Source organism: Mirounga angustirostris, unplaced genomic scaffold (assembly GCF_029215605.1).
Source record: "Mirounga angustirostris isolate CCGP_5_RB_7025 unplaced genomic scaffold, mMirAng1.0.hap1 SCAF_1, whole genome shotgun sequence".
Taxonomy (NCBI): Eukaryota; Metazoa; Chordata; class Mammalia; order Carnivora; family Phocidae; genus Mirounga; species Mirounga angustirostris.
Window position 1 is genome coordinate 92,422,915 of NW_026991709.1, and position 17,283 is coordinate 92,440,197.

At 40.6% G+C, this 17,283-nt stretch overlaps 1 protein-coding gene across 10 annotated transcripts in view; it reads left to right on the top strand.

Moving 5' to 3' along the window:
• The window catches only part of PLD1 (phospholipase D1), a 192,261-nt gene that overhangs the window by 73,306 nt on the left and 101,672 nt on the right, over positions 1-17,283 (top strand). For all 10 annotated transcript variants that reach the window (XM_064585334.1, XM_064585317.1, XM_064585348.1 and 7 more), the window contains 2 exons: positions 7,165-7,223; positions 9,119-9,211. In XM_064585334.1, coding sequence (XP_064441404.1) covers positions 7,165-7,223; positions 9,119-9,211 — 152 coding nt within the window. The remainder of the gene's footprint in view (positions 1-7,164; positions 7,224-9,118; positions 9,212-17,283) is intronic.

Here is a 17,283-nt window from a genome sequence, read left to right on the forward strand (position 1 = left end):
CTCCCTCCCCCTCTGCCCCTTTGCCGCCCCATATGCATGCGCTCGCGCATGCGCCCTCTCTCTCAAATAAATACATAAATAAAATCTTAGAGAAGAATGAAGGAAGCCCTCTGTGTATTTAGGAGAGGAAGCAAGAGCACCTTGACTCTTTGGAGTTTTCTGGTGACTCACTGCACTCTTGCTACCTGCCAGGGTGTTATTTGGAGGCTGGACAAGCACCCAGCCGGTCCTCTGTTTTCTGGTGACTCACTGCACTCTTGCTGCCTGCCAGGGTGTTATTTGGAGGCTGGACAAGCACCCAGCCGGTCCTCTGGTCCCCACACACAAATGATCTAGGGCTGAGCCCATGGCCTAGCTTCTGCGGCAGTTTGCACTGTTCCGTCTGATGGACTTAAAGGAGCGCATGTGGTTTCATAATCCTGGAGGAGTTTTCCCAGGGAAACCAGCAACTTGGGTCCAACCAAAGATCTCAAGAGAAGGATGATGGGAGGGGTTTCTTCCCTTCTAGGCCTCAGGAACACACATCTTTGAAAGAGTATAACGAGTAAGGATGTTACTGCTATTATGTCCAATTGCATAACTCCTATTGCTACGGCTAAAAATGCTGCTCCCTGTTGTGTCTCTGAAGTCAAATATGCTGTTTTCTTTAATAGAGAGTTATTTAAATGTGTACTAGTACCAGTATGCAATGATTTTCCATTTGTTTTACTCTTCTGCCTGCCTGTGACTTTGCCAGTGCTATTTCTTTTGGCTCCAGAACAGTAATTGCTGAGTTTATTCTGCTCTTTCTACGTGTAATACTACATTTTGGGTTCTAATGTTGATTACAGAATGTGTGCATTTTCTTAAATGTTCGTTTTAATTTATTTTCCAATCATAAAAATCTTTCCAGAGTAGAGCCATGTTGTATCTAGAAATTCTAGAATGTCTTCTAAACATTTCCTTTGAAAGGGAAAACGTGGTTACAGCTGACCCAAATATATGTTCCTCCACATTTTTGATGGCAACTTATTTACCCCAAGAATGGAATTCTCCAGAATGATTCAGACATAGGATACAATTTGATCTATCTTAATTTTCTAACATTATTGAACTTTCACGTAATGTAATCTGGTCTAGAGACTAGATTTACAGGCTTTTGCCTCATATTTTGTGAAATTAGATTGGCATCTTTGTGTCTCCTTTGATAACTGTGAGAAATATTGCAACTCCAGTCTGTAAAATCATAGTAAAATTTATTTTTATACAATCACATATAATTAATTTATATTTTTATAAGTGTAAAACAAGCCTATTAGAAGTTAATTTGGGTTTTTATGCCAGAGACCATGGATCATAGGTCAAGAGATCAGATAGGATCATGTCTCTCATTTCCATAGAATTTCTTTTTTTTTTTTTTTTAAGATTTATTTATTTATTTATTTATTTGAGAGAGTGAGAATGAGAGAGAGTACATGAGAGGGGGGAGGGTCAGAGGGAGAAACAGACCCCCCGCCGAGCAGGGAGCCCGATGCGGGACTCGATCCTGGGACTCCAGGATCATGACCTGAGCCGAAGGCAGTCGCCCAACCAACTGAGCCACCCAGGCGCCCTCATTTCCATAGAATTTCAATGAAACCAGACATGAACAGCTTTTCTTATTTTCTTATAGTAATTGGTTAGGTTGGTATTTAGATCAGGAATTTTTTTCTCCAGGAGAGTGACTTTTTAAATTCCTTTTCTCCTCCTTGAGGTTCTGAAAAACACGTCTTCATGTTTTAGTGGATTTAACATCAGATAATTCCCTCAGGGATTATTGGTAATTCATGCTATTTTCTTTACTCATTTGTAAAATGGGGATAAATGTCTTTGCACTCTCCTCAAGGCATAAATATGTTTTTAAAAAAAGGGATGTGTTTACTGAATTGTAACATACAAAATCTCAAACAGAATTCCTTTTCTATTCTAAATTCTATTAGTGCTAGCTCTAGTACTGAACCCACTAGCTGAGCATTTTAATTAGTAACTGGAAAATGCTTAGCTTGCAGGGAATTTAAAGGAAGAGTCATTAGGAACAGTAAATGCACTTTTTTTTCCGGCTGAAGATTAAAATCTAGAAATGGAATGAAATGCATCATTTCCAGGAGAAGCATCCTAGGTTGATAGGGGTATTGCTAACTTCCGGTAAATCATTTGACTGTTGTAACTCAGATTCCTTACCTCCAAGAGGGTAATTTCAATCTAATCACCCTCTGGGAAGTAAGGAAATCAGAAGATAAGCATCCCACAGACTAATAATGAGTTCACCCATCCCTTGTTTTATAAGGTGAGTGAATTTAGTTTGAGGGGAAGAGTAGGTAAAGATGAATGAGGATGCACACAGTGTTTCCATGCCAACAAAGAAAAGCTGTACTGTTAAAAAGCTGCATCTACAAAGTAAGGGAAGTCTTGTCATTCTCATGATTGAGTTAAGAGTTGGGAAGAGTCCAGTCTCTCCGTTTCCTACATTGATGAGATGCCTTCTCTTTTCTCTGGGGCTGTGTTCACTGTCTGACCTGGAAGGCAGGCTTTCCTGGAATAGGTGAGCCAACCTCCTACCCCCCCAAAGGGCACTGCCCAACCCAATGCTCTTGTCTCCCTTGCTTCTGAGAATTTCCCCCTTGGGCACTTGCTTGGGAATTTTGCTACCTCAGGCATAAAGGGGACCTGTGAACACCCCCCTTCCCTTCCAGTACAGAGATGAGGTAGAGGAACAGTGTATGCATGATTGCCAGGTAATTTCCAGGGTTTGTTGTTACTCCTTGGGCTAATTGCTTGTCCCTTGTCATTGGAACTTTACTTACTTCTTTGCCTAATATTTATTTGTACTTTGCCCAAGTTCCTTTGGGAAAAAAATATATTGATTAATATATTATTCAAGAGATCAGTAAGCCCTGTGGAGCATTGTCCAGCTAAATTGATCATTAAATTCATGTTCTTGAGACTCACCTGGGCAAATAGAGAATGGAATTGTTATCATCACTAAGGATGCACTGAGAAGTGTGGACAACACAATCTTTGTTCAATTTCACATTGTGTTATTTGGGTTTGCTTTTAAATTGAACTTGCCACATTTACTTTTAATTTGATAAATCTGTATTAGAGCGTATATTGCCAGAGATTTTTTTTTTTTTTTTTTTTTTTTTTTGGTCTGTACCAGGGCTAGTTGTTTCTTGAAATCTCTCCCTAGTCAAAATAAGTGATTAGGATAATTTTAAATTTTATACTGGTGCACAACTTTAGATTTTCTGCATTACTAATGTATTTTTTATTTAGATGAAATTCTTTACACTTAGCAATTTTATTGTGATATTCTGAAGTTATGATTTCTGAATTATTTCAAAGAATACTTCTGCTGTCAACTCAATGATAAGAGCCATATGAATAAGAAACTATCCAGGTATTAGATAAATGGTTTCCTTGATTTTTGCTTTTCATTTTCTGTTCTTCCATTTAACTGTTCGGTAGCTTTGCATATAGATTAGTTACACTTCTGTAGTAGTTTCTTTCAGGGTAAACTAGGATTGATGTTTTCTCTTTGCTCCCTAGAGATAAAATGACAGGTTGTGGCTTAGGGTTTTAAAACATTTTGGATTCTATTCTCAGAGTCTGCAGTGTCCCTTCTAATAACTTACGCGTTACTGTATTTTCCAATTAGAAGCATTTCCACAAATCAGATTAAAAAAATATGGTACTTATACAAGAAATGAAACGTAAAGACTATAAAATCTTTATAAAAATTTAATGTGAGGATATGTTTGATTTGGGGTTTTTAAGTCTTTCTGAATTTTTTCTAAAGATTTTCTTTATTTATTTGAGAGCGAGTAAACGAGAGAGTGAGAGAGAGAGAAAAAACACGAGCAGGGGAGGGGCAGAGGGAGTGGGAGAAGCAGACTCCCTGCTGAGCAGGGAGCCTGATGTGGGGCTTGATCCCAGGACCCCGGGTTCATGACCCGAGCTGAAGGCAGACGCTTAATGGACTGAGCCACCCAGGCGCCCCAAGTCTTTCTAAATTTAATTTTTAATTTTTAAATTTTAATTGTATTTTTTTTACTGTGTTCAGTTAGTCAGCATATAGTACATCATAAGATTTTGTTGTAGTGTTCAACAATTCGTTAGTTGCGTATAACACCCAGTGCTCATCACAACACGTGCCCTCCTTAATACCCATCACCTGGTCACCCCATCCCCCTTCCCCCCTCCCCTCTAGAACCCTCAGTTTGTTTCCCGGAGTCCAGAGTCTCTCATGATTTTGTCTCCTTCTCTGATTTCTTCCCATTCAGTTTTCCCTCCCTTCCCCTGTGGTCCTCTGCTCTATTCCTTATGTTCCACATATGAGTGAAACCATATGATAATTGTCTTTCTCTGCTTGACTTATTTCACTTAGCATAATCCCCTCCATGTTGATGCAAAGGGTGGGTATTCATCCTTTCTGATGGTTGAGTAATATTCCATTGTATATATGGACCACATCTTCTTTATCCATTCGTCTGTTGATATGGCATCTCGGCTCCTTCCACAGTTTGGCTATTGTGGACATTGCTGCTATGAACATTGGGGTGCATGTGCCCCTTCTTTTCACCTACATCTGTATCTTTGGGGTAAATACCTAGTAGTGCAATTACTGGGTCGTAGGAAAACAGTATGGAGGTTCCTCAAGACGTTAAAAATAAGTGTTTCTGAATTTTAAATACTTCCTCAAATAACCCTAAGAAAGAAATGGAAGCATTTAATTGGGTAAGGACTGACAGCAGTGAGAGATTTATAATTTTTTGCTCACAAGGTTAATACTAGATTATTTCCAATCACATACACAAAACTTTAAAGGAAAACTGTTAGGTTTCATTTTATTAATCCCATTTATAAGCCTAGATCAAATGCCATTTCTTCTTAGGTGTCACATCAGCTTGGGAACCTTCCCTCTGTAACTGCTTTGACATGTCATTGTTGTGGTTCTGCCCACAGAACTTTGTTGATGTGGAGTATTTTCTGTGTCTGGTCTCCCCTCTGCTTCCTGATGCCAGGAGCATATCTTCTTGATTTTGAATTTTCTGTTAATGCTGTTATTGACATGGTGTACAACCATTGGTAGATCTGGGCCTACTCTGCCTCCTTTTAAAGAAAATTCTGTCATTTGGGAGCAGAATAATGTCTAACTCTAGCTGTTTCAAGTAATACATGAGGCAAAACTCCTGCATATGCTGAGAATTATGTAATGTCCACTGGTTTTCCCCTTTGTGCTTTCATGTTTTCATCTAACACTCATGGTGAATGATTTACTGCTTTTGCAGCTTTGTTTTGAGGATACTGTCTGGTCTGACTTAATTCTGAATCTATCCCTTGCTAATTACATTATCTTGGACAGTTTTTTAAAAAGATTTATTTATTTATTTTAGAGAGAAAGCGCACATGGGGGTGAAGGGGGTAGAGGGAGAGGGAGAGAGAGTCTTAAGCAAACTCTGTGCTGAGTGTGGAGCCCAACTTGGGGCTGGATCTCACGACCCTGAGATCATGACCTGAGCTGAAACCAAGAGTTAGATGCTTAACTGACTGTGGCACCTGGGTGCCTCTATCTTGGACAATTTATTTAACTTCTCTACACCAGGGGTTGGTAAACTATGGCCCATGGACCAGATCAAGCCCACTGCCTATTTTTGTATGGTCCATGAGCTAAGAATAGTTTTTACATTCTTAAATGTTTGAAAAAGTCTTAAAAAATAATATTTCATGACATAAAAATTATATTGAATTTGTATTTTATTTTATTTTTTATTTTTTTTAAAAGATTTTATTTATTTATTTGACAAAGAGAGATACAAGCAGGGGGAGGGGAGAGGGAGAAGCAGGCTTCCCGCGGAGCAGGGAGCCCGATTTGGGGCTCTATCCCAGGACCCTGAGATCATGACCTGAGCCGAAGGCAGACGCTTAACGACTGAGCCACCCAGGCGCCCTGAATTTGTATTTTAGTATGCATAAATTAAGTTTTAATGGAATACAGCCATGCTTGTTCATTTATGTATTGTTCATGGCAGCTTTTATGCTATAATAGTAAATGTATGCAATTCACAAAGCCTAAAATTTTTATGTCTGACTCTTTGCAGAGAAAGTTTGCCTATCCCTGCTCTAAGCCTCAGTTTCCTCTTCTGTACAATGAGAAAAATAGCACCTATTTCAGAGAGATTTGAGATAATGTGTGAAAAATGCTTAGTTCAGGGCCAACAGATAGATATTAAGCACTCAGTAAATGTTAGCTGTTGATGTCATCATAGTATTTGTAGTTTTTATCTTCCCTTAATTTATATGGTATGGATGGGCCTGAAATTCTCTTCCTTTTCTACTCACTAAAAATAGAATTATTTTTATATTATTCTTATGTAAAATGATTTTATTTCTTTTTTTAGAGTGTGGGTGGGGGGGAGGGTCAAAGGGAGAAGGAGAGAGAGAATCTCGAGCAGACTCCCCACTGAGCATGAGCCTGATTCGGGACTCGATCTCACAACCCTGAGATCATAACCTGAGGCAAAATCAAAGAGTCAGACAGTCAACCAACTGAGCTACCCAGGCGCCCCTTATTGTATTTCATTTGTATGAAAATATTCTGGTATTCCTGATGTTCAAAGATCTCCCCAAACTCCCTTCAACCTACTCTACCATTTAATTTTACATTACTCTCTTCATCTTACTCGCTGTAGCCCAACTGTACATCCAATGACCTTTTTACACCTTCCCTGTCCTCTCTCCCCCTTCATCTTCCATTTCCACATGGCAAATCTAGTCTACCTCCCAGACCCTGGCGCCAACATCACTGCCTTCACACAACACTATTTGTGCCTACACTATGCCACACAGTCCTCCCTCCCCAACAACAGAAACACAGACGAATTTTGGGAGTAAAATCTCTCTTTGCGACTTTCTTGAGCATTCATTCTCTACATTTGAGAGCGCACATCACTCTCTTGGTTGTGTCTTAATTATGTATACACTTCTAATCTGTTCTTTCAGGGCAATGCCATTGTTTTGATCTGTGTAGTCCCCCAGATTGTGTTGACACATAGCGGTATCTAATGCCTGTTTTTTTTTTCTTTCAAATGTCTAAATTTATCTCTTTCTGCATTTCTAAAGTATGGATTTTTGGCCTCTTTTCAGACAGAGTTCCTTGGCATAAGCCAGCTGTCTTTCATCCATGATTTGGGACCAAAGGGCATGTAAGTTCCAGTGTTGCATGTTAAAAGAAGTGTGAAAGTTGATAAACATCATCATTTGATTTACCGGCATGCCATGGTGACAGAGCTTACCTGACTTTACTACCTGTTCCTTTTATTCCCGACAGAGTCAGAGCCACTTGGGGAATCTGTTTATACACAGTGCTACCTTGCTCTATTGAACAAGGGTAGCAACTGCCCCACCCTCTTTCTTTATGTGCTTACAGCACAGGTTTCCTCTGGCCCAACATTAGGAATGTTTAATACAGGTAGCAAATATGGTATGGGGGAGAAAGCATTAGAAATAAATATACTGTGTTGTATATTTGAAAGTCACTAAGAGAACCGCTCTTAACAGTTCTCATCACCAGAAAAAAATTTATAACTACGTATGGTGATGGATATTCACTAGACTTACTGGGGTGACCATTTTGCAATATATACAGATATCAAATTAATGTGTTGTATACCTGAAACTAGTATATGTTGTATGTCAATTATATCTCAACTTAAAAAATCAAATATACCAGATCCCTTCTTTAAATAACTTATAAAAGTTAGCTGTTAATCATTCATTTTCACGATTAAAAATAATACTGTGTAAAATTTATGTTAGGTAACAAGTTGAAATTTACTTAATGATTATTTTCCTTCCTAATGTGAGAGCTTAATGTTGTCAAGAGCTTAGCTTCTTTAAAGGGCCATATGCACCCCAATGTTCATAGCAGCAATGTCCACAATAGCCAAACTGTGGAAAGAGCCGAGATGCCCTTCAACAGATGAATGGATAAAGAAGATGTGGTCCATATATACAATGGAATATTACTCAGCCATCAGAAAGGATGAATACCCAACTTTTACATCAACATGGATGGGACTGGAGATTATGCTAAGTGAAATAAGTCAAGCAGAGAAAGTCAATTATCATATGGTTTCACTTATTTGTGGAATACAAGGAATAACATGGAGGACATTAGGAGAAAGAAGGGAAAAATGGGGTTGGGGGTTTGGAGGGAGAGATGAACCATGAGAGACTATGGATTCTGAGAAACAAACAGGGTTTTAGAGGGGAAGGGGGGGGGGATTGGTTGGCCCGGTGATGGGTATTAAGGAGGGCACGTACTGCATGGAGCACTGGGTGTTATACGAAAACAATGGATCGTGGACCACCACATCAAAAGCTAATGATGTATTGTATGGTGACTAACATAACATAATAAAATTAAAACTACAAAAAAAAAAAAAAAGAGCTTAGCTTCTTTAGACCTAAGAGCATTGTTAGTAGTGGTTTTAATTTTTTTCTTTTGTTAAGCCATTAGTATTATAGCCTTTCTTGTCCTATCTTTCAAAATCAAGATATTTCTCTTTCCAAAGCTCTAATAGCTGTGCTCTGTTCCTTTGGTATGGCTTGGTCCTAGAACTGTAGGTAAAAGGATGAGGAGTATTTGGGAACCTGTGGGCTCAGGTTTTCTGGTGATGAGAACTGTTAAGAGCGGTTCTCTTAGCGACTTTCAAATATTTAAACAGGGAACCAGTGGTCTCAACAGCAGCTGAACCGTCCCTGTCTAGGCCTTTGGCAATTGTGGGGTCTTTTTCAGCTTGTCACAATGACTGGAGGGCACAGTCAGCATATGGAGCCAGAAGCCAGACCGCTTAAGGTCCTGCAGTGTGTGCAGGAGAATTTTGCTGCCTCCAATCCGACCAGGTGCTTTTAGAGTTCAGCTGCTAGAGTATCCAGCCTAGTGAATGTCACATTGAGCTATCTGAGGGTGAAGAAGGAAGGAGAGGAAAGTGACATGAGAATGAAGCAGTTTATTTAGTCCCAAGTCATGAGGCTATATCAGCGAAGTGCGAGTTGGAAATTTGAAGATGCTGGGTTAACTTGATTTCTCTTTCAGAGAAGGTATGATAATGAAAAGATCTGGGGGACACAGAATACCAGGCCTGAATTGCTGTGGTCAGGGAAGAGCCTGCTACCGCTGGTCAAAAAGGTAGGTCTTAGCAACTTTGTGTGTTTGTTTTAATAAACTGGATATTTGGGGAATTTTCACACTAGTTTTCAATTATAAATCAGTTATATATCCTTTGAAAGTCATGGCAGAGCAAACTTTAAATTATTTTCAGTTCCAGGTTTCAGCATCCATGTCAACATTCTAACTCAAACCTGAGCTTGTAGGCAGAGTATGCAAATTTTATTATATACATAAAAACCCAGTGGGCAATAGAACTCAAACATTGGTCAGCCAAAGAACATATACAAATGGCCAATAAGTACAAGTAGATATCTCAACAGCACTATATAAGGGGAATACAGCTCAAAACCATAGTGGGGTCCAACTTCACACCCACTAGGATGGCCATCATGAAAAAGATACGCAATAACAAGTGTTGTTGACAAGGATGTAGAGAAAATGGAACACTCCTACATTGCTGGTAGAAATAGAAAATGGTGCAGCCACTCTAGAAAACAGTGCAGTAGTTCCTCAAACATAGGAAGTGGGATTACCAGGGCACATGGTAACTCTAGGTATTTACACAAAAGAATTGAAAAAAATGTGTCTGTATCAAAACTTGTAGAAGAACTTTCATAGCAGGATTATTCAGAATAGCCAAAAGGTGTGAGCCATCCAGATGTCCATCACCTGATGAATGAGTAAACAAAATGTGGTATATCTGTACCACAGTGGAATATTATTTGGCCATAAAAAAGAATGAAGATTAATGGATATGTGGTTTCTTTCCGGTTTGATGAAGATATATGGTTGTATAACTTTTTGAATATATTACAAACCACTGAACTATATACTTTTAAAGAATGAGTTTTACAGCATGTGAATAAAATATTTAGAAATTTTTAATGAAAAAAAAAGAATGAAGTGCTAATTCATGCTATATCCTGAATGAATCTCAAAAATATGCTAAGTGAGGGGCGCCTGGGTGGCTCAGTCGGTTGAGCGACTGCCTTCGGCTCAGGTCATGATCCTGGAGTCCCGGGATCAAGTCCCGCATCCGGCTCCCTGCTCGGCAAGGAGTCTGCTTCTCCCTCTGACCCTCCTCCCTCTCGTGCTCTCTGTCTCTCATTCTCTCTCTCGCAAAAAAAAAAAAAAAAAATATGCTAAGTGAAAAAAAGCCAGACACAAAAGGCCACATATTATGATTCCATTCATATGAAATGTCCAGAATAGACAAATCTATAGAGACAGAGTAGATGAGTGGTCTCCAGAGGCTGGGAGGAAAGGAGAATGGGAAGTGACTGCTAATGGATATGGGGTTTCTTTTGGGTGGTGACAATATTCTGAATTAGATATTAGTGGTGATGGTACACAACTTTACAAATATACTAAAAAACCACTGAACTGTATACTTAAAAAATAAACTAAAAAAAAGAAAAATCGGCCAGACTTCAGGGATGATAATTTTAGACTTACATTTGTGAGGATGTATATTGTGCTGTGTGATATAGACAGAGAACTTTAATTCCTATCATGTGTCCTACGCAACCAAAGACTCCTGTGGATCAGTATTCTCATCTGATTCTTATTTGTGTCCTCAAAGCACTTATCACAGCGTTTTGAATGTAAGAGACAATAGTTGTTTGTTAATAATAATACTTCACTGGGATTTTGGAAAAAATACTAAGAAGTATATATTTCCCCAACCTTGAAAAAGTTATATGAGCTCATGTGTACATATGAGACTGAGCTAAGTGTATATTAAAAATATATAAACTCTGAACTAAGATTTACCTTTAAACATTTTTAAGGTACACTACCAGCTAAAAACACCATTAAGTCAGGCTCTTATTTTCTCAAAGATTTTGAAAGGATGGAAGAAATTACAGGGAAAAGATGAAGAGATTAGAGAAAATTGAAAATTTCTGTGTTCCAGTAAAACAGTTTTACTGAAATAAAAAAAGGAAGTAGTATACTAGAAAATATGTGCTTTCAAATAAACTTCTGTAACTTACATAAGCACACAGTAGGGCCCTGGTGCAGATTCCTCCTGAGCACCCCCACTCCCCCGCATCGGCTTTAGCTAAGGTAGCTAGCTGCTGGGGGCCACTTACAAGGTTTCAAAAGGCAAACACTTGCAAGTCTTTGACTGCAGACACTCTGGGCAGTTAGGGTCCGCCTGCGTGCGTGCAGAGCAGACTGGAAGTGTTCACAGCCCCCAGGAGCAGTCCTTAGCCAAGAGCTGGCAGGCATCCTGCCCTGGCAGCCCTCTGGTGGGGTGATTCTGCCAGAAGCTCTGCACCGTCTCCAGAGTCCCCTGGCAGGTGTGCAGCCCTCACATCCTCACTGGCTCCTTTCCTCCTCCTCCTCCTTCCCTGCCAGGCTCCTAATAACTCCCTAATATGCCCCTTTATGAACGACTTTTACTCACCTCCTTGTCTCAGAGTAGACTTGTGGGCCAACCGACCTGAGCCATCAACTCAAGAAATGGAAGCCTTGGTCTGGTCCATGCAGTCATTTATTGAGTGCCTAATGTTTGCCAGGTTGTGTGCTAGCTCCTGTAAAAACCAAAGTCCCTGCCCTCGAGCTTTACTAGAGGAGAAAGGAAGACAGTGACGAAGCTGACAAGCAGTGTGAACGGTGTCCGTGCAGCTGTGACTGGAAGGCAGTGGGATGGTGAGGGACTTGAGGAACCGGGGCGGGGGTGGGGGGGTGACTTTAGCTCCCCGTGTCAGGAAACTGCTGTTGGAGTTAAAACCTCCATGAGAAGGGGCAGCCAGAAAAGATGGGGGCCAGACTTGGTTATATAAAATAACCTAGCTCCCTCGCATCTTAAACTTGGGATTAAATCAGGCTTCAACCAGGACAATCTAAAGAGATATGATCCTCCCTGGAATGAAATGTGTCATCGTTTTAAATTGTGTAAATCTTTCCACGAAGATTGAAGCTTTGGTTCCCCATTAATAAGTATTTCCTGAGTTACGTTTGTGGGTGATAAAGTATCAGTACCAAATAAAATGAGAAGATACAGCTGACAAAATTAGTTTAGAAATTTTCTCATGGTAGAAGCTATTGTATCTAAATAGGAGTCACTTTTAAGGATGACACATTTATAACTCTTTTTAATTTTTGTACCCATATAAAGCATTCTGGTCACTTTCTCATTTATGCTACATTGACAAATCAAGGTAAAGCAAATGGGGCAATTAAACTTTAAATCAAGTCTCATGATAACCTTGTCTCAGGGACAAGTAAAAGGAAAAAAAAAAAAAAAAGACAAACACGGCAAACATTTCTTCCCACAATTTAAAACATCTGCTTAAACAGCCGATCTGTTGAGCAACTTCTCTGCATCAGGTGGTGGACTAGATAAGTTTCTTATCTCAAATAATGTCTGAGGGGAAGGAGATACATAAATTTTAAGAAATAAGTGTAGCATTTATTTTGCTGAACTTTGAGCTATACCAGGAAACCTACAGACAGTGAACAAGCAGACAGGTAATTCCAGTGAAATGTCATGAGGAAGCGAAACACGCTGGAACGGAACGGTGGGGTGGGGTGGGGCCAGCTTTTTAAGATTGACTAGCCTGGGAAGGCCTCCCTGGGGAGGAGTGTCTCAGCAGAGAGATAATAAACAGGAAAGGACCGTCCCTGGGAGGATCTGGAAGAAATCATTTCTAGGTAGAGGAATAGCACAGGTAGGAGCCCAGAGAACATCCTGGGCAAATCTGAGGAACAGCCAGACCTTGGGGGTGGGAGAGAACAGGAGGAGGTGAGGCTGAGAAGACTGGCTCCGGTGGTGTGTTTGCATTTTAGTAATGGCAAGGAGTGGCCCGGGCAGGAGGCATCTTGTTCGAATGGACTCTGATCTCACCTACTTGAGAACAAGAGTGTTTGTAAAACTGCCTAGTTATTGGTGTGAGGCGTAGTGCTGAGCAATGTATGTGAATCATCTCTGTTATTTCGCACAAACACGGATGAGCTGGGCATCACTGTTGCCCTCATTTTATGGATGGAATCCTCAGGCTCAGTTACCCAAGTTCACACAGTCGGGCGGGTGGCTGAGCTGGAATCGGAGCCCAGGGAGGATGACTGGTAGTTAGGCGCTTACTCCCTGTGCAGCTAGTGCTGACTTCCAGAAGACGGGTTGACCAATTCCTTTCTTGATGCATATCCTCTCCTTAAAGAAAAAAAAATCTGACAAAAGAGAGAAATGAAAAAGATCAGAAGAGTTTTAATGAATGGCCTAATTAAGAAGAGCTTTATATAAGGCCAGGAGTCAATTTACTCTGATATCTAATGACTATTAAAAAGAATTCATGACCAAAACAAAAATTATTATCTTTGGCATTCAGCTTTCAAAATCCAGCTACCATCCAGCTTGGGTGGCTCGGTCGGTTAAGCATCCAACCCTTATCTCAGCTCAGGTCTTGATCTCAGGGTCATGAGTTCAAGCCCCGTGTTGGACAACACACTGGGCATGGAATCTCTTTAAAAAAAAAAAAAAAAAAAAAAATCTAGCTGTTACTACTAAACTCTTCTGTATTTCCAGGCTGCCCCATCTTGGAGGGGCAGGGAAGGAATGCACGTAGGAGACCACATGAATGGCACCCCCAGTGCTGACCAGTGCTCACCCCAGAGTACACCCAGCCATCCCCTTGCCATTGCTGAACAAGGCTGTTGATAGCCTATACAGAGCCTCTGTGCCAATTAGAGAAATGTACCCATTTCTGCAGGATGACACAGCCAACATCACAGCCCCCTACACCAGATGTCCTGGGGTAGGGCCTATCTGCACATTGGTACCTTGTGGCCTGTCCCTAAGGCCATGTTTTGCCGTCTTTGTCCTGGTGGTTGTGCCACCAGCCTCTGCTCTCAGAAACATTTCTGAGATTTGTTCTGTAATGCCAGTCCTGGGAGCTGGTACACCTGGATAGGGGTCGCCCCACCGGCATCCCGCACCGGGGTCCCTGGTGTGGCGCTCTGGTGAGAGCTGGCTCTGCTGCCATTGGGGTGTGCTTGACGTCGAGGCACACGTTCACAAGTCTGCTGTGTTTGACTTTCTTCTCAGATTGGCAAGCCTGACAGCTGTGGTTTTCACAGCCTCTGGCTCCTTCCCAGCCAGCAGGATAGCACGGCAGCGCTCTGGGCCTGCGCCATGCCTTGTGCCCGCTGACTTGTCCCGCAGGTGCAGCCAGGGGAAGGGACTGCAGCTAAAGAGGGAACTTGAGCAGATATGTGATCCGCCCCGCACTCTTTTATCCTGACCTGAGGTTTATCGTGATAGGCAGCTTCTTGTCTGCACTCATAACTCAGGCCCTCTGAACCGCTCAGTCCTCGTTTATATCATGGCTTGGGCATTTACACTGAGGAGTGTTAGGAGAATTCTTACAAAATGCAGAATTCCTGCATTTGCTGACAATTACTGACAGTGTTATCCATTATACTACTCAGTTGCCCGCTGTTAGGTCCCAAATGAGAAACTTCCTTTAGAATTTAATTTTTGGGGGGGGATACCTTTTTATTTCTGTAATTTATTCACTGGGTAAGAAAAACCAGGAAGCTCAGATGCGTGATGGCAGGCCATCGCCATAATTATGTTAACGTTGTGGTTCGGTATTTGCTTTCTGTGACCTTAATGTTTTTCCTTTTGTTAACCATGTCACATGTAGGTCCTTCACTGTTAGTTATCCTAAATCCATCCCATCCCCTTTTATTGGGAAGAAGCCAGCCTATATGTTAAGAAACAAATGAGTGAAATGAAACTAGGTGGAAACCAACATAGATTTGTGTGTGTTAAATCCCAAACTCTAAAGCCACTAAATTGTAATGTGGTTAGCAATTCATTAGCAATTTATTATAGATTTTTTTTTAGATGCTGACTTCCCATGTCACATTTACAATATTACTTATGTTCAGGTGTTCTGGCCTTTCCTGTTCTATAATGTGCTTTATTTTGTCTGATATTTGATACAGTATGCCCACTGTTATTTTATTGTTATGGACTGACTTATTTGATTACTACACAACCGTAAGTAAATGTGATCATATGGTGTTACAGACAGCATGACACAGTTGCCATTTGCATTCATTTTAAATCAATCCCATATGGTCTTGCTCTTCTCACTGTCATTGTCCTGCCTGTCCTCCACATCCTTACTCAAATGTCATCTGAGCATGGGCATCACCCATGAACTTGTTAGCAATGCAAAATCTCAGGCCCTGCCCCAGACCTACTGAATCAGAATCTGCATTTTATTTTTATTATTTTATTACTATTATTTTTCATTGAAGTATAGTTGGCATATAATACTATATTCGTTTCAGGTGTACAACATTGTAATTCAACATTCATATACGTCATCAAATGCTCACTACGATACATATAGTTACCATCTGTCACCATGCAGAGTTATTAAAATATCATTGACTATATTCCGTGTTCTGAACTTTGCATCCGTCTGACTTATTTATTTTACAACTGGAAGTTTGTACCTCTTAATCTCTTTCACCTGTTTGCCCATCCTTCCACCCATCCCTGCTCTGGTACCCAATAATTTTTTGCCTGTATTTATGAGTCTAGTTCTGTTTTGCTTTGTTTTGTTGGTTGGTTTTTGTTTTTAGATTCCACATATAAGTGAAATCATATGGCATTTTGTCTTTTCCTGTTTGACTTCTATCACTTAGCATCATACCCTCTCTAGGTCCATCCATGTTGTTGCAAATGGCAAGATCTTTTTTTAATGGCTAATATTCCACCACATTTTCTTTATCCATTCATCAATAAGTTACTTCCATATCTCAGCTATTGTAAATAATGTTGCAATAAATGTAGGGGTGCATACATCTTTTTGAGTTAATGTTTTTGTTTTCTTCAGGTAAATATTCCAAAAGGGGAAATGCTGGATCATTTGGTATTTCTATCTTTATTTTTTGGAGGAACCTCCATACTGTTGTCCATAGTGGCTGTACCAATTTACATTCCCACCAACAGGGCACTAGGGTTCCCTTTTCTCCACATCCTCACCAATGCCTATTATTTCTTGTCCTTTTGATACTGCACCGACTCTGCATTTTAACAGGGTACCCATGTGAGGCATATTCACAGTAAAGTATAAGAAGAGTTGTTCTGTATTATTATTATTATTATTTTTTAAATTTTCTTGTCTTTTCTTTTTGTATTTTTTTTTTTTAAAGATTTATTTATTCATTTGAGAGAGCGAGAATGAGAGAGACTACATGAGACGGGGGAGGGTCAGAGGGAGAAGCAGACTCCCCGCCGAGCAGGGAGCCCGATGCGGAACTTGATCCCGGGACTCCAGGATCATGACCTGAGCCAAAGGCAGTTGCTTAACCAACTGAGCCACCCAGGCGCCCAAGAAGAGTTGTTCTGTATTATTGTAATAGCTTGCTCACCTGCCACATTACAGTATCCCTCTTTATCCTTCAGACCTTTCTTTCTAGAACACAATTACAATGATATTCTCATCCTCTTCCTTGCCGAGGCATGAGGGTTCTCTTATTTAATAAGGATCCTGGTGTTTTTGTTAAAAACACAGATGGTCAGCTCTTTTTAATGGATCTGTGGTGGGGCCTGGGAAACTATTATTTTTTAACAAGCATCTCAAGAGCTTTTGATGGCAAAGCAAGTTTAGGAAACCCTGGTTCCATGCTATGAAATCAGCCTCCTGAGCATAGCCTTTAGACCCTCCTCAGTGTGGCCTTTGCCCATTTTCCCCATGCAATACTCATTTGCCCATTTTTCCTTACTATATTCCCTGAGACTCTGGCCTCACCAGACTTTCTCCCAACACATGCAGCATTTCCACACCTCCATGCCTTTGCCTGCTCTTCCCTCCTTGTGGGATGTACACCTTGGCCACCCTGCTTTGGGTTTTATTTGATTGATAGGATCCTTTCTGGCCTTGTTCAGATGCCACCTCTTTGGGACGGTGCCTCTACCTCTTTCTCTTAGTCAGAACTAAGGACTCTCCCCTCCTTATACCCATTACCTTTACCGTTTCTAGTATCTTCTTTGTGCCCCACTAGTCTAATAAGCAACTTGGAGAACATGTCTCATTTACCTCTGTGCTGTTTCTTTTTTTTTTAAA